We start from the raw sequence: 20,340 nt of genomic DNA on the forward strand, positions 1-20,340 counted from the left end.
ATACTGCGATATTAGATTTTCCTCGTATCGCCCGTGATGTCGCCACCCCAGAAGGTTCAAACGGTTCACCAGAAAACCTTTTGTTTCAGTTTTGTTTTGTTACCTTCTTCCTGGGTCGCAGTTTCTCCCTCCACTCCTTCAGCTCCAGGCTGTGCTCCTCGTCCAGCTCCTTCAGCTTCTGGGTCTCGTGTTCGATCAGCAGGTGGCACTTCTCGTTCTGAAGCAAAAACAGAGTTACGTTATTTTACTGCAGTCTTTTGTCAAACGGGACTTTGGCGTGGTTACCGGAGCCGACCTGCAGCTGCTGCAGCTCGCGGATGTTGGCGTCACACTGGAGCTGCAGGTCTCTCATCTGGTTTTCGTGCTTCTGCTGTTGGTGCAGCCGCTCGTTCTTCTGCCTCTTCTCTTCCTGAGCTGCGAACTGGAGACGCGATTATTGACTAAAGGCTGGAATTCTTTGAGGGAACGTTTCACTCTCCGAGCTGAAGGCGGCGGCTCACCTGTTTGACCTTCTCCCTCTCCTGCTCGGGGCTGATGATGGCTCCGGTGATGCGGAGGCTCTTCTTGAACATGGCCATGCGGGTTTTGGCTTCGCTGCGCTGGATCTTGGGCAGTCGGGCTTTCTCCTGCGTCTGCTTGTTCTTCATCTCCTCGATCAGACGCTGGTTGTAGCGCTGCATCTGCTCCATCTCCTGTACGGTCGACGTGAAACACATTCATGAGGGTTTTCATTCAGATAGAATAAAACGTAGCAACAAGAAAGACGACAGAGTTTTGTGCATCTTTCAGTAAAGTTGGCTGGAAAAGTTTGAGAGGAAGCACAAAGAGAAGAGAGGAACAGGCTGGATAAAGTCACGACGGGTTCAGCAGGACGTCAGCAGTTGGCTCAAGAACAATCCTACACTCACTCCAGCGACTCAGCTTCTAACAGAGCTGAACAGGATGTTCAGAGGATTTGATGTGTTCAAAAGGCCAGAGTTTAGAAATCACTGGATTTAGTGGGAAGAGCCACTCGGTGTCTGTGAAGTTTTGTTGTGACCTTCAGCAGAATTTCAGAAGCTGGACATTTAGTCTCTAAGGGAGCGCAGTGTTAAACTGACTCGCTCTTCATCCTGTCCATCCCACGGACTACTCTCAAATCTCGTGGTGATAGAGCCTCACACGTTAATGCCATTTTCATATTGTTAAGCACTTTGTGCAGCATCGGCTGTTTGAAATGTGCTATATAAACAAATTGGACCTTGACCTTAGATGCAGCTCGTATCGACTAAAAGAGAATCAACGGGATCTGAGTAGAAGTAAAACTCTCGGGGTTCGAGAACAAGCTGAAGGACCGGCTGTGGTTACAGTGGCACAGTGGTTAGCACGAGGGTCCTTCAATCCCACCATCAGACTGAGGTCTTTGTGTGTGGAGTTAGTGGGGTTAGGTTAACTGGTGACTCTAAATTGCCCATAAGTACAAATGTTTGTCTGTGTGCGTGAGCCCTGTGACAGACTGGTGACCCTGCCTCTCGCACTAAGACAGCTGGACAGGCTCCACCCCCCCGTGACCCTGACAAGATAAGCGGAAGAGAATGGATGGATGACTTTGGTTAGTAAATCTGTCGTGTGGGTTTGATGCAAACGTCCAGTGAAGGCGGAGGTTACCCCCACAAGACGAGCCTGACTAGCCCCAGGAAGCATCTGTCCTCCTTTATTCCTTTTTCCTAATAACGGTGTTAAATCATCAGTTTTTCTTACACAAAGCTCGAGTCAAACACTTTAGCTTCTCGACCTAAATGAAAAAACATCAAAGAACTAAAAAGTGACTCAATCAGGAGAACCTGACAGATTTTCGTCCTTTTAAGGTGGACGATGTTTCTCCGTGCACGTCTGAGGTCACCTAACAAACTGAACCAGCAGCAGCATCCACGCCGTACCTTCTCGTGTCTCTTCAGCAGCTGATGCCTCTGCATGAAGTACTGGTCTTTGAGCTGCTGTTTGAGCAGCTGGTGTTTCTCCTGCAGATGGCGCTCTTCCAGCTCCCACATGGCGGCCTCCCGTGCTGTACGCAGACACAGATCAAAAGACAAAGCTGAAGCAGTGCACAGAGGAAGCGTTCACAGGCTGAACGTCTTCACTACATAAGCAGCTCCAGATCTGTCCTTCTTAGAGAAAAAGGCTCCAGACCTCAGCGTTAACTTTACTAATGACGGTTCACATTTGACCTCTGCTGCCAGCCGGAGCTCGTCCTGAGCTCCTGAAGCACAGCTGCAGCCTCCCGTGACCTGCATTTCTGAGAAGTGTTATTTGTGCCGCTCCTGGAATATTAATCATGGGATTAAGTCCCAGTCTGTGCCAACGGGCAGCCGTCCACCTCGCTCCGACTGGAAGGGGTGACGGTCAGAAACCTCAGTTTTTATGTTCTGAGGTGAAAACAGCTGCTAACATCAGTCTGAGTGCGGTTTACAGTGTCGGCACAGCAGGAACCATCTCAGGGGAGGAATGCTCTTTGTTATATAATACTAACATTCATCTTTCTTGAGTCGGGTTTATTTTATAAACAGTCATAAAAACTAGAAAAACACTGTTGGGGGGGTGCAGCTTATGGTCGCAGTGAGACCTTCAAGGCTCAGCCATACGAGTGATTTCTGCCGTTATCACGGAAATCCAAACCATCTGGGAACTCAAACCCAGACGTAATCTGCTTAGTTAAGTTTAAGTACTACGTTTAGTTGTGCTTATCATCATAAAACAGGAAGTATTTGTTGCGGGTGGGACGAATTTAACACTGTGCACATGACTCAGACAAGCAGACCGCGTTGGAAACGACTAAAACTGTTTTTCCGTTTTAAAGTCCATCCTTAGATGGTGATCTGTCTCCGAACGTTTACCTCGGAGCAGCTGCTGCTTGTGGTTGAGGCAGTCTCTCTCGATGGTGGCGAGCTCGTGTTTGTGCTGCTGGATGATCTTCTTCAGGGCGCTGTCCAGGTCCTGCTGCTGCTTCTGCAGAAACTCCTGTTCCTGGATGAGCCAGATTAGAAATGATGTCAGCAAATCACAGAGCATGTGATCATCATCCAAACGCCCTGGACGACTTAAATAGGGAACTTCACATTCACACATGACAGTGAGAGTGTGTGTGTGTGTGTATGTGTGTGTGTGTGTGTGTGTGTGTGTGTGTGTGTGGACGGGTATTAACATCTTCATTGGGACCAAAAATTGGTATTTTACTATACTTGTGGGGACAAACACCCTCGAGCCTCACAAGTTTGAAGGCCTTTTAGTGTCAGGGTTACAATGAGGTTATGGTTAGGTGTAGGGTCAGGGTCAGGGTCGGGGTCGGGCATTCATTTTTAATGGTTAGGGTCAGCGGCCAGGGAAAGCATTATGTCAATGAGATGTCCCCACAAGGATATAAATACACCGCACGTGTGTGTCTCTGTCACAGGCTAAGTGTGGTTTGAACCGATGAACCAGACACTTGCAGCTGTCCTTAGAGGACATTTCACCTGCCTGTCACATTCATCTGACCTACTTGGCCCAGTGAACAGAGAGGAGATGATCTTTGACTCCAGCACGGTGACACACAAACGTTTGAAAATGAGCTGCTCTTAAAGAAAACAGAGCAGACATATTTATGTCTTTATCCATACAGTGGACTGCATTTCATTTTGAGCAATGACACCAGAGTGATTTTATTTCATGTGTTTGTTCCAGTTTGCTCGCTGTAAACGAATAAAATAATTATGTGAAGTTTTAATTCTGATCGAGATGAAAGAAGGGCTTGTTAGCGCCGTTTCCTGTGTATGACACTTTTACGTGCACATCACATAATCGGTTCCAGCTGTTTTCCCCTGAAGTCTAGTTTTTCGTGTTTCCAGTTAGAGTTCGTTTCTCTGCTGTTTCACAACTTCGAGTAGCTCTTCTTCGTCCTGCTCTGAAAGACACAGAGCTGCGACGTCTGGCTGGTGCTGACGATTGTCTGCTTTGCTAACTGGAGTCACTAAACTGGACCTTTCCACTAGGGGTGGTTTTGATTATCGATTAAATCGATTCTAGCTTGGATAACGTGAAATCGATTCATTAAAATCCTGAATCGATTTTTCAATATAAATAATTTTGCCTGAAACGCCAGAATCTCAGGTTAAACCTCACAAAATTTCACCAAACAGCTAAAACAGTAAATGAGAGCAGGAACACGGATTCTGCACAGACAAAATGCGGAGCCGCCGACGGATCAGAATCAGTGAGATGTGACTTCCTCACCCGACGGCACGGACACGCTCGGGGCTGAAAGCCGACAGCTCGCTGATTCTGATGTTTCGGCGGCTCCGCGCTTTGTGTTCACGCCCTTTTTGCGCTGAGCTGCAGGTTTTTAGTTCCACCATGATAAAAATCACACTCATGCACAGCTCGCTCGCTCTCTGTACTTCAACAAAAGTTTCCAGTCTAAAAATCTGTTTTCTTCATTATTCGCTTGCTTGTTACGCACAAGTCTACCTGTTTACAGGCTGTCGGCCGACGTTTTTTCCTTTTTAAAATTATCCAAAATTGCAAAACACTGTCTCTAATCAAACGTCTGTAACTTTGCTCTGCTTCACTTCAGCAGCATCAGGTAATGTTCATGTGTTGATTCATGGTTTTCGTTCGTTTCTGATCTACTGCAGAATATTTGTATAAATCCCAGACCAGGAAAATCTCCTTCATGTTTTTCTGTGTTTTATCCGCAGCTGCTTTGACACAAAGGCCTCGCTGTGATGCTCACACCTTTGACAAAGTTTCACAAGTGTCAGTTTTCTTTTTATAAATATAAAAATATGGAAATGTACTGATGCAGGATCTGAATTATAATATTTCTGACTGTGTGAGGCAAAATTTCCCAGATTCAAATCGAATCGATTCTAGAAATCAGTGACGACACCCAGCCCTACTTTCCACCGTGCTGATGCCTCCTGGTTCATTTTTAACTGAATTACATTTTTTTAACACATTATTACTGTGTTACTTATCACTAATCATTAAGTGACTGCACGCCTGTTACGCTCAGGTTAGCTAAAAACATGGCCAGCGTCTTGCATGACATCAGTTCTGTATGTTGTCTGCAGTACGTGACTTGGTGCACCGTCCTGTGATGGAAGCGTTAGCACAGACTAAAGTCCAGTCCAGCCGCAGCTGAACTTTGGACTTTGAGTCATAGCCGTCGTTTCATCACGTTCAGATGATTGGAGTCATTTTGGAAGATTTAAAACGTTCTTTAAATACAGGAATTTACAACAAGTATCTTTGCCTGATTTGCTTTTCCAAACAGTTTCAGTCGAGTTTTATTTAAATATTATAAGATGAAAGTCCAGAAATGATCTGAGGAGGCCTCAGTGACACAGAGCAATGTTCACATCCTGCACAACGTACACGAGGACATCTGAAAGGACTGAATCACACCGTGAGCCGCTCCCTGTGGATCGCAGCACTCTGAACCCGTGTCAGGTACAGCAGGCTCAGGATTTCAAAGACGAAAGTCAGATATCAACTTCCTGTTACTTTTTTTACTTTGAAGAACAAGTTCAAGTTCAAAACAGCTTTTAAGATTTCAAACTCCACAGACGGGGTTGGATAATATCGTCTTTAAGCTGTTTCACAACCCTTTGGAGAAACTCCAGCTGCGAGGAGCACATGGAAATAAAATTAGAAAAAGCTGCGGGTAGTTTAGGACTCGATGAGAAAGTAAATGAGAGGTGGCAGCGTAGACCGAGTTAACCCTCACCAAGATAAACGCAGGTTACGCAAGCTGTTATAAGACAGATCAGAGAAGTGGGTGTGTGTGCGGGTGGGGGATGGGGTGGGTTGCAAATGTCAAAACAAGCTACTATAAATAGAAAGCTATCCCGTCCTTCTGAGGGCTACGTGTGGAGGTGAAAGGCACGCAGACGCGTCTAACCTCTTTCTTGCGGTTCTTCAGCACGTTCTGGTACTTGGCGAGTTCCTTCTCCTGCTCGCCTTTGATGCGTTTGGCCTCGTCTCTGAGCCGGCTGGTGTGCTCCTGCTCCAGCCTCTCAATCGTCTGCTTCTGCTGCCGCTCCAGGTTCTCCACCTCCTGGTCGTACTGTCGCTTCTTACTCTGGAGGACAGACGGGAACCAGTCACCTCAGATGGAGAATCCAAACGTGAGCGTATATATTACTTACTAAACCTGCAATAGTATCTGCATCAGATAAAAAAACAAAAGACTATCAGGTGCAACACTTCCAGCAGTGAACTGAGCTTTTCCTGCAGCACCTTCACAGGAAGGGAAACAAGCTTTGCAGGTTCTGTGTTATTGCCCCATAAACAGGCCGGGTGGCCTTCACAGAGGGACACAGGTCTAACACAGGCCAATAGTGTGCGACAAATCGTGACTCATTTGAATATTTTCTATGCTGACTATAAAAAAAGCTAAATTTGACTTCACCACACAATGAGCTGGATTTTAAACATACAGGAGAAACGGTGATGAGATGCAAGGAGAGCTCTGCAAAAAGATCCAGATTCCTCTGCAGAGCGTGAGGAGTATCTGTTCTGCTCACACACCACATATTTCACCTTTTCATTCAAAACTCTGGACCTTAAAACATTAATCATCACTGAGCTGTTCGGCGCATAAAGCGAGCGTATGCAGGTTATCAGGCAAACCGACGTCCAAGCACGACTGCAGGTGTGAGGCTGTAAAATGTGAGCGTTCAAACAGTAAAGACAGTTTCTGAAACACTGATGCAGGAAATCCTTCCTCTTTATGGAGAACTCATCAGCGTGCTTGGTCAGATGAGGCCTAAACTTTAACGGCTTTTCTTATAGTTCTATCACGTTTAAATGCAAATTAGATTCAGTTATTTTATTTCTACAGCACCAAATCGCAACAGTCGCCTCAAAGTGCTTTATACTGTAAGGCAGCCCCTACAATAATACATGCAGAGAAAACCCAACAATCATATGACCCCTATGAGCAGCACTTTGGCGACAGTGGGAAGGAAAAACTCCCTTTTAACAGGAAGAAACCTGCAGCAGAACCAGGCTCAGGGAGGGGCGGGGCCATCTGCTGGTTGTGGTGAGAGAAGGAAGACGGGATAAAGACATGCTGTGGAAGAGAGACAGAGATGAATAACAATCGGCCTACGAGAGACTGACCGTGGTCTCCTGCTCGAAGCGTCGGTAGATCTGCTCCTTCTGCTGCTGCAGCTTGTTGCTGAGCTGCTGCTGGGCCCTCTGCTCCTCCTTCTGCAGGAGACGCAGCTCCCTCAGCTCCTGTCGCCTGAGGAGGAGGGAGGATGTTAATCACGTGTCATTTTTTAGCGTGACACAGTCGGGTTGTGCTCTAAGCTGCCTGTATGACTCATTTTCATAATATTTGCATTGAAGTGGCGCCTGCCGTTTATGCAAAAGCAGGGACTACCTGAGGAATCTCATCTCCTCGTTCTTGGTGTCATTGTCTGTGATGATCTTTGATGTCGTGACGCTAACTTCCACTCCATCCACAATGAATTTGCGAGTCTTCTTCAGCGTCTTCTTCTGCCGCTTGGTGTCCTGAAAGACCCCAGAGGAGAGTTTTTAGATGCCTCTGTGACATTTTGTCGTTGCGAGTGTGTGGACTGTGTGGACTGTGTGCGTTACCTGTATGGAAACAGATCCAGCCTCTTTTGCTTTGGACAGGAAGCTTGAGATGGACAGATTCAGGTCTACGCTGCTGTTATCTGCAGCTGAGCTGTTTCCAGAATCAGAATCTCTCTCTTTGTTGTCCTTCGCTCTGTCTGGCACCGTCTTCTCATCCTTCTCTGTGGGCTTCTCTCCATCCTCCTCCTTCAGGACAGCGTTATCTTGATCTGGTAGTGTCAGAGTCACTTTTAGATGCTTGTACCGATCTTCCTCCTCCTCTTCCTTCTCTGCTGGAGTGTTTGCTTGCTCTGTGATGGGCGTCTTTTCCTCCTGAGAAGCCTCAGTGACCTTTGAGCGCTCCTCATCCTCAGCTGTGTCCACCTCCTTCTCATCCTCCACAGCTAGTTCCAGCTGCTGTAGTTCCTTAGCAGGTGTCTCCGGCTCAGACTCTGGTGGGGAGATATCAGCCAGAGGAACTTCTGGGACTTCTTCCTCTACCGGCTTCTTTTCTGCCTCTTCATCCTTAACTGGAGTGTTTAATGCCTCCTCTGCAGGCTCTGCTGCAGTGGGAGTAGGAGCAGGAGCAGCAGGTTCCTCTACGAAGCTGGTGCTCACCACGTGGTTGGCCACAGGGAGATCAGCAGGTATGGGCAAAGGAAGAATTGGCTCTGCCTTCTCAGGGACTGATTCCAAGCTGGAGGGAGAGAGGGGGAGCTTCTCATCCTCAGAACTGCCGACGCTGACATCAGAAGGAGCGCGTTTATGACCCTAAAGAAGAGGAGGAGGAGGAAATGGAGACAAATTACTGTGTTGGAACTCACTGTGACCGTTCTCCTTATAAACTAAAATCCTGGCTGCATTAGACAACGTTGCAGATTCTCCTCCACAGTCGGTGTGATTGTGCAGACAGACTAACACTAAAAAGAAGGATGCTCACTGTGTTTCACTGCAACAGCAGGACATTAAAACTTGCATGCACCTCTTATCCTTTAAATGCATTTCCAAGTAAGGCACTTCATGCAAGCTGTAGATCAATCACTGGTTTATAACTGAAATAAGCTGCAGGTGCAGCTGTAAGTTAAGAAATGAAACAGCAGGAAGCTCTTTTCTGGCATTAAGCTTCACGTATTTGTCACACCTACAAACACACAGATTCACAGTAGTGCAGCACAGGTTCCATATCCACTCACCAGACGTGCCTCTGTCTCTTCCTCCTCCTCTTCTTCTTTGTGCTCTTCTATCTCCTCGGTGACCTCAGCCTTCGCCTCAGCGATCAGCTCCCTCAGTGGCCTACTGTCCGCCACACTGGACACGAATGAATGCTGCTCGTAAGAGAAAGAAAAACAACACAACAGGAAATGAAGACTATTTAAAAAAGAAGCACCCAGTGGGGGGAACATGTTGTGGTAAAATTTAACTGCCGACCGAGATGCAAACTCTTCACAGTACATCAAAACAACCTGAAATAACCATTTCAGCTTTTACTCTTCACCCTTCTTCTTTCTTGCGGTCCGAGCGCAAAAACCAACAAACAGATCAGCACGCTGTTCAGAGAGAAACGCTACAGCTCACCTTCTTCGGCTTAGAAACCTGCTGCACATATTCGATCGCCGGCCTGAGAATATGTAACTTCTTTGATATCAAAACCTTCATCGGCGGCAGACCGCTATTTTCTATTTTTAAGCCCATTGAGCTCTTCGTCCGCACAGAACAATCCGTTAGCCTCGGCGTGCTCCGGTGTGTACAGACGTGTCCTCTCTGTGAGTAAGTGGCTCAGACGTGGCCGAGCACCTTAAACCCTTTGGAAAAAGAAAAGCCCGCTCTGCTGACGTCAGCTCAAGCACACGGGGATGAGCCTCGCTGGGACAGTCAGTCCGACGCCGAGGAGGTAAACAGATGCCGGCCAGCTTACGCTCTAACGGCAGGTGGGCCGTGGGTAGGGGTTGGGGAGTGTCCAGGTGTGGGGCTTAAGGAAAAGAAAACAAGTGCTCAGGGGTTTAGCTGGAGAGATGTTTGAAACAAAGGTACCTGCAGAAGCTGCATCGCACTCCATCTGTTGTCGATGTTCTTGTCCAGGCAGCGCTTCAGGAAATCGCTAAATTCTGGAGACCTAAAGGTGGAAGTCATAAAATGATGCAGACTCCAGATTTACAGCAGAAGTTCACATTTACAGCCTGACGCAAAAATAATTTTGGTTTCTACAGTTGTGAATTTATTTATTTAAGTGTGTGTGTGTGTGTGTACTTTAAGAAATAATATGGTTATGGTTTTGTGGTAGCAGTAAAAAAAAAATCCAACAACATAAATAAAGAAGATGTGCAGGAAGTAAGAAGCAAAGTTGTGTTTTACCAGCGTGACGGCTGCATCAGCGTCGGAGGATCGGCCTTGGCTATTTTCAGCAGAACTCTCATGGGGTTCATCTCATGGTTTGGCGGCTCAACCTGTGCCATCTCGATCAGGGTGACCCCGAGGGACCAGATGTCAGCCTTGTAGTCGTACGGACGGTCCTTGGATGTCTCGCACATCACCACCTCTGGAGCCATCCTGGAGTTAGACACAAGAAGAAAAGAAATCTGAGCTCCCCTCTTTTTAGCGCTGATGCGTGTGTTTCAGTTTTTATAAGCAAAAGCTTTTTTGTTTTACATTTGACTCACCAGTACGGCGTTCCAATGAAAGAGTCTCTTCTCTGGAGTGTTTTGGTGTTCTTGGCAGACACACCGAAGTCCGCTGGAAGTCATGTGATTCAAGCAAAACCAGAAATTAGCCAGAGGAATGTCACTGTCATCACTTATTTTCCAAATGCAGCCTCAAAAGCCAAATGTTCAAAACGGAAAACGGGTCCTGAGAGGTTCAATCACAGATTTCTGGGCATGAACACGACATAAAACCTCATCCTGCAGCTACACGTGCATGAAGGCATCATTCTTTGTATCATGAGTGAGTCACGCTCATCCGCGTCCCAGCAGGCAGATGCACAGGCACCTCTGTGTGTGTTATGTCACTGGACAAAATGCTTGCTGTGTGTCATTTCCCCAGTGACTCATCCCCGTGTAAGTAAGCGTCAGTGCTGCATCTGCTGAGGTTTTCGGCCCAGACGCTGAGCAGCTCCAGCGAACAGCCTCTGCTGTTACAAAGGCTTTCCAATTTTTGGTCCCCACAAAGATATGAATACACGCTTAAAAACACACACACACACACAGACACACACACACACACGCACACACACACGCTCACACACACCTGTGAAACTGTTATATAACATGTTGAAGAGTCTGAGCTTGGACAGGAGTGTGAAAGAACTGAACCAGGCACAGTCTTTATCGCAGACTAACAACTTTTGCACACACTCTTCTGTTAGTGTGTATGTGGTGTGTTGTGAGTGGTGTGTATGGGTGTTTACTAGCTGACCTTTGCTGTGCAGCCAAACTACAGCTGACAGTTAAAATGAGAAGTCAATGAGGCTTAAAACAGTCCCTGACAAGTTAATCTGACTCGGCATGAGAACAAATCAAAGCGTTTGAAGAATATTCCCACAGCATGGTGAGTAACCATCAGCCTGTCATTGCATTGATCATATTACTGATGTCAGCGTAACGCTGATGGGAACGGCCCAAATACACCTTCCTGACGTGGGAGTCGACCAACATCATTACTCCCTCCATCATCATCATCGACAATACAAGAAGATACTAAAAGCCAGAAGATATTCAACGAAACATCTGGATGGAGCTGTGCCTCTCTCTGAATCATAAAGATAAAACCACATTAGCAATGAAGCTCAAAGCACCAGCAGGATCGAAGGAGTTTAAACAAATCTCCCTTTAGTTGTGACCATCTCTCCTCCCTCCAGAGACACAAGGTCATCATGTCGTTACCAGCAGAAAAAAATCAGGTCAAATTTCTAGCGAATATTTGTGTTTCTGGAAAAACTGTTAGAACAAGCTGCACAGAGTCATGAGACAAGTCACGTGATCATCCAAGATTCTTGTATTAGAAAGATTAAAAAGAGGAAAAATCTAGATGATGCCATAAAAAACAACAGTTTTCATGCTGGTTCATCTATGTCAGACTGAACTGATGATTTCTCATGAGAAACAAGCACAAATTCAGTTCTTAGGTTTCTCCCTCTCCATTTTAAACATCCGTGAACTGAGGGTCTGAGTCAGAGTCTCGATCCTGGACTGTTGTTGTTAACAGCTGGGTGTCACTTGGCCCTTACCCAGCTTGACGTCACCGTCCAGCGTGAGGAGGATGTTGCCGGCTTTCAGGTCTCTGTGGATGATTTTGTTTTCGTGGAGGTAGACGAGCGCCTGCAGAGTCTGCCTACACACCACCCTGATCTGAGGCTCTGTCAGGGGTCTCTCCAGCTCTGCGGGGAAAGGGTGAGGGAGTCACATGAAAGCACGGTTACAATTCCTCACATACTAATGCAACCTAATCATAGGTGGTAATGAGGGCTAAAGTTGCATTTAGTGTCTTGGAGAAGAACGCTGTAACATGTGGGTGGCCTGCTGAGAAATGTCTCAAGTTTAAAACTGGCTCTTTTCCCTTAGCTGGTTAGCGCTGCCATGAGAGTAGCTTTCTTTAATGTTATAACCCGTGTGCAACGTGGGAATGCTGACTCACCGAGCATAACAGCATCCACGGCCCCTCCTGCACAGAACTCGATGAGTATCTGCCAACACGAGGAAAGAGAAGTGTGAACACATGCATTTGTTTATGTAAAGCACACGGTGTACCAGTATGTGCAGCGAGGACAGTGCTGCAGAACATCTCCAACAGAGTGCAGGTCATTGACGAGGCGGCAGGCTCCGGTCGAACCCGGTCACCTCTGAAATCTGCTGTGAGGCTCTGGAAGCTTCTCATCAGGGGTCCACATAATAAACATTGAGCCGATGGCCCAGGGCCAGCAAAAAGTATGGTGGGCAGTTTGACTGGATTTCCACAACTCACAGCTACGTTCGCCTGTGAAGCTGAGGTGGAGCTGTAGTCAGGGTGAAGGACTCGGTCACTGTAACGAAGCCTGTCTGGGAACACTGTGACTGGTTGGAGAAGGTTTGCTGGCTGTTGCAAAGAGGCTGCTACACTAAAAACCTCCCTGTGACTGCACTGGTTACCAGCAGGTGTCTGGAGTTTGCATGGAACACATTGATAATCGCAAACTAACGATAAGCTGCAATGAAACTTGAAAAAGTGTGAGCAGAGAATGTTCACCTCTAAAGTAAAAGGTGAACAATCCCAAGAGGAGTCTGCATTTCTGCTTTATGTCACACTCCTCACAGTTTCCTCCTCCGTTGTGAGGAGTTTGAAGTGAAGAGGCAACGATCACCTCTGTGTGATCAACTTCATGCCAACAGCTCCCAGCAGTGCTGAAACAGGTCCAGCCTGGTTCTGGTTCAGACTTCCACGCCCTCGCCGCTCTCCCGGGTTAAACGGGGCGGTGGTCACACTTAATCATCTCTGAGCTTCACACAGGATGAAGATGAGATTTCCTTCTGCGTCCTCACTGATTCACTTTGACGTTCAGATAGTTTATTGGTTAAGGTGGATTGCACACTAACAGTTATAACATTATTAAATCCCAGGACGCGGCTTCTTTTTTAAATATGAAGACGTCACAGCAATTTTATTCTTACATATAAAACTGAAAGTTTTACATTTACTGTAAATGACTTTGAGGAACACCTTCATGGCCCAACAGACGCTGGCTCAGAGAAATATTACTGGAACATCCACTGTACACATTAAAAACACTCAGCAGAGCTCCTACTCCTCCTCCTCATCATCATCATCATCATGTACCCTGATGAAACCACTGTGAGAATGAACGCTGCCTCCTGCATGAATGAAACACTCTGAGCTCTTAAAGGCATTTAGGAGCTTTGAGTATGGCTGCTGATATAAGAGGATTGGCCCAGTTGGGGCCACATTGTGGAAAGGCTTCACACAGCTGCTACCTAGCCTGCTTAATCGCTATCTTTCCAGACCTTATTCTGCTAACAGGATTATCTCTGGGCACAGAGGCTCAGGTAGCAATGAGGATGATGTGCAGGAGGTAAGACAAAGCATCTGGAGCATCTTTTGTGAGCTTAGCTCAGCCATGTGGTGTGACGTTCACTCACACACCTGCGGAGATTTGGGGAACATTTGGCTGAACGCCACACCCACAGAAGAGGAAGTAATGCTGCACTTCTGCAATTTTGGAAACCATTGAGAAACGACTTGTGGTTGATCCGTTGGTTATGGCCCAAACTTTTCACACAGGGTCAGCTCGAGGTTAAAAATGGAAAATCTTTCAGGAAGTACAGAGGAAGGGGGAAAAAAGACGGGTTGTAACGTAAAGTTTGAATAGCCCTCCAAGACAGCTGAGCTTTTCAAGACTGCTCCACTTCCCAAAACAAAGCCCTCACAGGACACACAATGCCTCCAGTATCAGAGCGGTCTTGTGCGCGCACACACACGGTTCTCGTGTTTCTCTGTAGGCGTGTTGTTGTTTTAGTGGCTCCGCTATCACACAATGGTCCTCACAGTCGCGGCGGCGCGGAGAGGAATCGTGGGCCAGGGCTGTGGCTTCCTCTCCTATTTGTTTATTTGACACATACATGAATGCATGGAGAACTGCGCACCCGCATACTTTCTAATCCATTCATGTGGCACAGAGAGGAAGGATGTGATCTCACCTGCAAGTTCAAGGCCGGGAAGCGGCACAGAAATCAAAGCAGAGCCTCGGAAGTGTTCAGTTTAGACAGCGCAGTGAAAGAGAAACAAAGGTCAGCAGGTGGCATCGATTCACGAGGCAGTTATCAAGAACGTCACCTGCCAGCTCCTCCTGGGTTAATGTGGGATGATTCATGCACCTCCTCTGTGCATGAATGTGGCACCTGTTCAGCACCTGACAGACATCAGCCTCCATCAGGCGGCACTTCTTGTTCACAGGACAAAAGGAAGAAAAGGGCAGAACGCTCACATGTACAGGTGAGCGCGAACGCTCATGAAGGCCCAATCTTCCTTTGAAATGTTAGTGCAGACTCACATTTCCTGATTTAAATCAGACGTGCTTGAGCTGTTTCAGTATGAACTTATACATTTCAGGCTTGGTGCAAGTGGCAGGCTACCTTTTCCCATACGTCTGTTTGATTTGTGCAAAAAACGTTTGTTAGAGTATGGCTATATAAGCTCCAGCAGCTCAGGGACATGTCTGAATATTTTATTTGGATTTGAAAAGCTCCCAAATGACTGAGGTGAGCCTGCAGCCACAATAGCTGCAGCATGGCCGAACCAATACTGAGGAAAGGTGCTTGTAGTACAGCTACCATCTGTTAATGGAAACACACAATCATAATAACTGACAAGTGACTGAGTTCATCATCAGCAGGCTGCAGTGTTTCAGTGGCTCTGGTGAAGTTGTTGCCTTATGTGCTATAAATAAAGAGCGTTGTTTAGTGTAACCCAATTTGCATTGGTTATTGCGCTCGTGCACACACGCAGCTTAACTTAAACTTCGGTGCTGACTTTGTGCAGTTCCTGTGATGCAGTCTAGGTAAGAGCTTCCAGCGTTTATACTTGTGGTGCGCCTGCTTTGCTCTGCAATTTGAAAGCCACTGGAATGCTAGTTTAGTTAGCAGTGAGGGTTTCTCTTCATCCTTTTCCTGAATGTTCTCTGCTCGTCTGAGGCTGTCTGATAACTTGGCTGTTCATTTGTCATTACTAGTGTATCTTTGTAGCCAATGCCATCGTTGTTCCCTTATTAATGCTGAGGATTTCTTGTTCAGTCTTTGTCTCTGCCAGAGAGTCTAAGAAGCTGGGAAAGAAAGCGACAGGACTTCTTTCAAGAAATGTAAAGAAGTCCAGTTTACTACCAGGACCTGGATGACCGAGAACCTACGCAGACCTGTTAGAGAAGCACACCCATCAGCTACAGCTGATTATTAACGTTTGCCTGACTTTAATCACTTCAGATAGCCAACAGTGAGTCTAGGCTTCCTTCAATGTAACGATTTGAGCATCAATCCAGCCGTCACCAATGACGTAGGAAATCTTAAAACAACTAGAGACAATATCGGCTCTGATAATCAGATGATTCCCAGTGTCATACTAATGCACATTTTCCCCCTCCAGTACTCTGCATCAGTCATGTGACTGAAAGCTATGAGTCCCCCTCACAAGCAGCACATTTATCCAGGAACATGGCCTCAGTCCTCAGGCTACAGTCACGTGTGCTGCCAGCACGTCTGAAAAGCTCATCAGTGTTTACAGCGATGCATAAATCAGCTTCTATGATGTGAAAATACCTAAATGGGTTTTTTTCACTTGAATTATAAATGTCATCAAAACACACTCATCTGTGTTACATAAATAGCTGGGGAGAAAACAAAGGCATTAAATATGAGCTCATATCATAAGCGGATGGATTATAAACCAGTATGATGATTAACAGCACTTTAGGCTCTTAGTTTCGGCAGCTCGTGTGAACTTTGGCCACACATTTTGATAAGAAAACTACAGCAGCGAATACTGGAAGAGCCTCGCACCGACAGCACGCAGCAGTGTGTCCCAAAAGCTGCACTGACATCTAGCCGTCTCTAATTTGTGATTCTGCAAGCTTTGTATTGGACCCATAATCCCCCTCATCAGGCAGTCACACAGTGATCACACAGCACATCCTTCTACTCACCCACAGTTTGCTCTCGTAATAGAAAGCATCGAGCAGTTTGACAATGTTTTGGTGCTCGCAGGAGGCGAGGATGTCAATCTCCACCATGTAGTCCTCCAGCTCCTCCTCGGTCTTTGTGTCAATAACTTTGGCTGCAGCGAGGACGCCCGTCTGCTTGTTCTGAGCCTGTAAGATTCAAATATTTTTGGAAATTATGAGAACAAGTAACTTTCCACTCCTCTAGACACTTGTCCTAAAGACTCAGGAGGCCAGAGGTGGTTTATATTAGATCTGAAGTGCTGTTGACCCCAGACCTCAGAGAAATACCTCAAACTGAGATCAATGGCTCAACAACCAACAAACAAACACTGGGCTGTGCTGCAGGTCTGAAAGTGTCAGCAGAAGATGTGACACGTCTCGCCAAAGTGGAAAATTCTCCTGTTTGTTTTGGCTTCTCTGCAGACAGGAAGCTCTCGATGAAGTCGCTGTTGCGATATGGGATTCAGCCACTTCCTGGTGACCTGAGTGCCAAACACTGATGCACCCCCTACAATATACTAATACTAATCCATTCTTCAGAATGGAGAACTCGTATCGCTCTATGAATCAGAGTGTGGGTACTGCCCTGGTGATGTAATGCATAACCGCGATGGCCCAAAGCCCAGACGTATAAACATAAAACTGCAGTTTACTATTTGTGGATCTCCTGCAGCTCGACTCTGAAGTGCAGCACAAACATGCAACAGTTCTTTGGTTTGTCTTTCAACAGAAAACAAACGTAACTAATCTGATCATTTAGGACTTTAATCCATCAAAAAAGACACAGCTTTAGTCATATCTCAGGACCCTACAGTATTAGAGACCACGGTGATGTGTCTGACAGAAAAAGACCTCCAACAGAACCTGGATTATGGAGGGGTGGCGACTTTATACCCTTTAAAGGTGTATAATATTAAATGTGCAATACATGTGAGAACAGACTGATGGAAAAAAGGTGGGGGATTACTTGGCATGGTCAAATTTCCATTATCCCTGCAAACTCCTGTAAAAGGAAGTTTGGAAATTTACAGTTAAAATATCACAACAGCATATAGAAATATATAGAGGAGGACAAAATAAGTGATGAAAGGCTTGCGGGTGAAATGCTGGGAAACTAGCAACCCTGGGGCTGAATGTGGAGGAAGATTAGGCTTAACGTAAGTATGATACACTGGCCTGAAGTCTTGGGTAAATCCAACTATTTAAAAGTCTCCAAATATAGCATCCGGCAACAAAGGGGGCAAACAGAACATGCAGACTTCCTGGCGTTGGACTCCTGTGTGATAATATTTACTGTCTGTCATGGTAATGAGGCTCCAGCTAGGATCAAATCAAACCACGGACCTAAACATCCAAACCGAAACCTGTCAGCACAAGAGCATCAAAGCAGCACTCTACCTGACACCATCTCTGGCTGTTACAGAGCAGGTGTAGGGGGTGGAAATGACTGAGGTGGCCCTGCTGCTGGCAGGGTGCCCCCAGAACCAAAAGTTCATGCGAGTGGGAAAAACACGAGACACTCCAAAGGAAACATTATCATTAAACCCGAGCAAGAGACGTGTGGCACAGAGCAACGAATGGGTGGTGGAGCACAAAATGCCTACCTTGAAGACTTTTCCAAAGGCTCCATCTCCCAGCTCACCGATGATCTCCCAGATCTCCTCCGGGTTTTCATCCCTGCGGACGTGCTCGTACTGTTTCTTCTTCTTCTCCGCTCCCAATTTGAATATTTTACGAAAATTAAAAAACGACATCGTGGTTTATTCTGCTGGAAAGTTCCTGAAGGAATTCAACTTTAACAGAAGTATGGATTCAGCGTCGGTCTTTGGCTGACCATGTGTGTCATTAGTTATAACGACTATGAAGGCTTTTCTCAGACCTAGCTTAGCCTTTGACACTGTTCTGGACGGTCCACTGAACGCGCTTTCTCACATCACGGGTCATTGTTAACGCCTGAAAACACCAACGGATCACTTAGACGTCTTCTAGTATTTAAAATTCGTCCAAAAAATATTTTCTGTTGCTGTAAAGTAATAAAAGTGTTACTGGAGGCTCGTCGTTGTTCCAACTCCTGGCGACCCACTGGCCCGACAGCCCTGCGGAGCTCTTTCTTCTGCCAAAAGACAAAAAAACACGGGATAAGAGTCCTTCAAAATGACCGAGTCGCTTTCCACGGAGTAATTCATTAGTTTGATTCAGGGTATAAAAAACACGTACGGTTGGTCCGTGTATTATTATTCGCTAAAACGGTTAAAAACAGTCATCTTTCCCTGGTGTGGGACGGCTTTAGTATTCTAGCGGATTTAGTGTCGGTGCGCGTCCACGAGTGCGCGTGCCGGTGGTCTTTTCTTTCCCAGCTCCTCGTGCCTGAAGGTTGGCGCGCGGATTCCGGTCTCCTGCTGCCCCCGTCTGTCCCAGAGACCGATCACAGCTGACGGTTAAACGGTTCCCGTGCTGCATTCCCACCAGGAAAACAGCCGACACACCCAGCTTTACTCAGTCGTTGTGGTGTTATTGCGTTCAACGGTCTCTGTCATTTCTATAAACAGAACGGTCGGGGTTCTTTGTGTTCGTGGAACTACATTTCCCATCAGCCACTGCAAACGTAGACGCGCCGAATTGGCGAGACAAAATATGCCTTGAAATATTTAGTTTCACACACAGAAATGCTGCTAACGTACCTTTTTAATACTTTGTACAAACACGAAAGCCTTCTAGCACTTAAGAAAAGTGAAAAAGTTGATTAAAGGTCACGTGACCGAAAAACCGCTATTTCCAGGATTCTAGTCGCGAAATAATCGAAAATGAATTATTTTTTTTTAAACTTTATTTATCACATTATAGACATACAGTGAAGTAAAACAGGGATCACATAAAAGATAACATTGTGGTAGTACAATGAGGAACAGAAAGAGTGACAAGGACAGTGAGACAAAAGTGAGTACAAAAAATAAAATAAATTAAGGGGAACATAAATAAACAAAAGTTTGCAAGAGCCAAAATCAAGTTAGCAGTTTCAATCGGTTACAGATGTTAACAGTCTTGAGAGCCTTCGTGTTTTTTGATGAGGAGATTGTCCTTATATATTGTGCAAGTTCCATTTTTAATACAAGAAGTTCAGGCTTTCTGCCGAGGACTTTGCTTTTGTGTATATGAAATTTTGCCAAAAATAAAACCAAATTTATAAAAAAGAAAGCATCATTGTCCTTGTCTTTAAAATTATAATAGCCAAAGATAACATCCTTATAGTACAGTTGGAGATTAGGAAGAACAAAGTCAGTAATAAACTTGTGGAAATCCTTCCAGAATTTACACGTAAATTTACATGACCAAAACAGATGAGAAACTGTTTCAGGTTGCTCTTGACAGAAGGTACAATTTACGTTTATTTCAGCCATAAATTTGGACAAATATTGTTTGGTAGGGTAAAACCTATGAATCAACTTAAAGGAAATCTCTTTAATTTTGTTTGTCAAGAAAAACCTTTGTGGTAAAGTCCAAACTTTTTTCCATTCAATATCTGTTACAAAATTGGCCCAATAAAATATGGCTGATGGAACAGAGACCATTGCATCCTGAAAGAGAGATCTTATTTTGGTATTTATAGACTTATGAGAGGAAAAGCAAACATTGCCAAGAGAAGAATGTAACACATCCGGGGGATAATCGAAAATGAATAACACTCTACGGATTGGATGAATTTCGTAGGGTTAGCACTTTTTTCTGTTAGCGTTGTTTTATATGAGGAGTTTGGACATTTTATTTTGTTTTTAGATTGTGTTTATATATTCTCGTACAGTTTAAAAAAGAAATGAAAATAATATTTATATTAGGGACTTTTCAGCACCTTGTTCCACTTTACGGCACTCGCCATTTTGCTTTCAGGCATGAAGCGAACAGCCGCGGAAAATCAGTAACAGCGTACGCCTGAAACAGTCGAGTTCACCCACCACCACCAGATAACTGTTAACGGACACATGATCGTGTCTGTTGTGGTTGAACTTCACTGATAACGCCTGATTGTTTTTTTAATTTGGCTGCCA

The 20,340-nt window shown here is 45.7% G+C and overlaps 1 protein-coding gene across 2 annotated transcripts in view; it reads right to left on the reverse strand.

Annotated features, from left to right (window-relative positions):
• Nucleotides 1-18,747, reverse strand: part of LOC113023558 (STE20-like serine/threonine-protein kinase) — a 21,213-nt gene extending 2,466 nt beyond the window's left edge. Inside the window, exons 1-18 of one of the 2 annotated variants that reach the window (XM_026169657.2) lie at nt 18,515-18,654; nt 17,902-18,410; nt 16,280-16,444; nt 12,232-12,280; nt 11,825-11,974; nt 10,260-10,332; nt 9,955-10,149; nt 9,634-9,715; nt 8,796-8,927; nt 7,624-8,373; nt 7,406-7,536; nt 7,141-7,264; nt 5,918-6,097; nt 2,874-3,003; nt 1,920-2,044; nt 501-692; nt 296-421; nt 104-217 (exon numbers count right to left, since the gene is read on the reverse strand). In XM_026169657.2, coding sequence (XP_026025442.2) covers nt 104-217; nt 296-421; nt 501-692; nt 1,920-2,044; nt 2,874-3,003; nt 5,918-6,097; nt 7,141-7,264; nt 7,406-7,536; nt 7,624-8,373; nt 8,796-8,927; nt 9,634-9,715; nt 9,955-10,149; nt 10,260-10,332; nt 11,825-11,974; nt 12,232-12,280; nt 16,280-16,444; nt 17,902-18,051 — 2,868 coding nt within the window. In that variant the 5' untranslated portion in view covers nt 18,052-18,410; nt 18,515-18,654. Of the gene's footprint in view, nt 1-103; nt 218-295; nt 422-500; nt 693-1,919; nt 2,045-2,873; nt 3,004-5,917; nt 6,098-7,140; nt 7,265-7,405; nt 7,537-7,623; nt 8,374-8,795; nt 8,928-9,633; nt 9,716-9,954; nt 10,150-10,259; nt 10,333-11,824; nt 11,975-12,231; nt 12,281-16,279; nt 16,445-17,901 lie in introns of both variants that reach the window. The other variant, XM_026169656.2, reaches the window with a different exon arrangement.
• Between the last annotated feature and the right edge of the window lie 1,593 nt (nt 18,748-20,340).

Source organism: Astatotilapia calliptera, chromosome 6 (genome assembly GCF_964374335.1).
Source record: "Astatotilapia calliptera chromosome 6, fAstCal68.1, whole genome shotgun sequence".
Classification (NCBI taxonomy): domain Eukaryota; kingdom Metazoa; phylum Chordata; class Actinopteri; order Cichliformes; family Cichlidae; genus Astatotilapia; species Astatotilapia calliptera.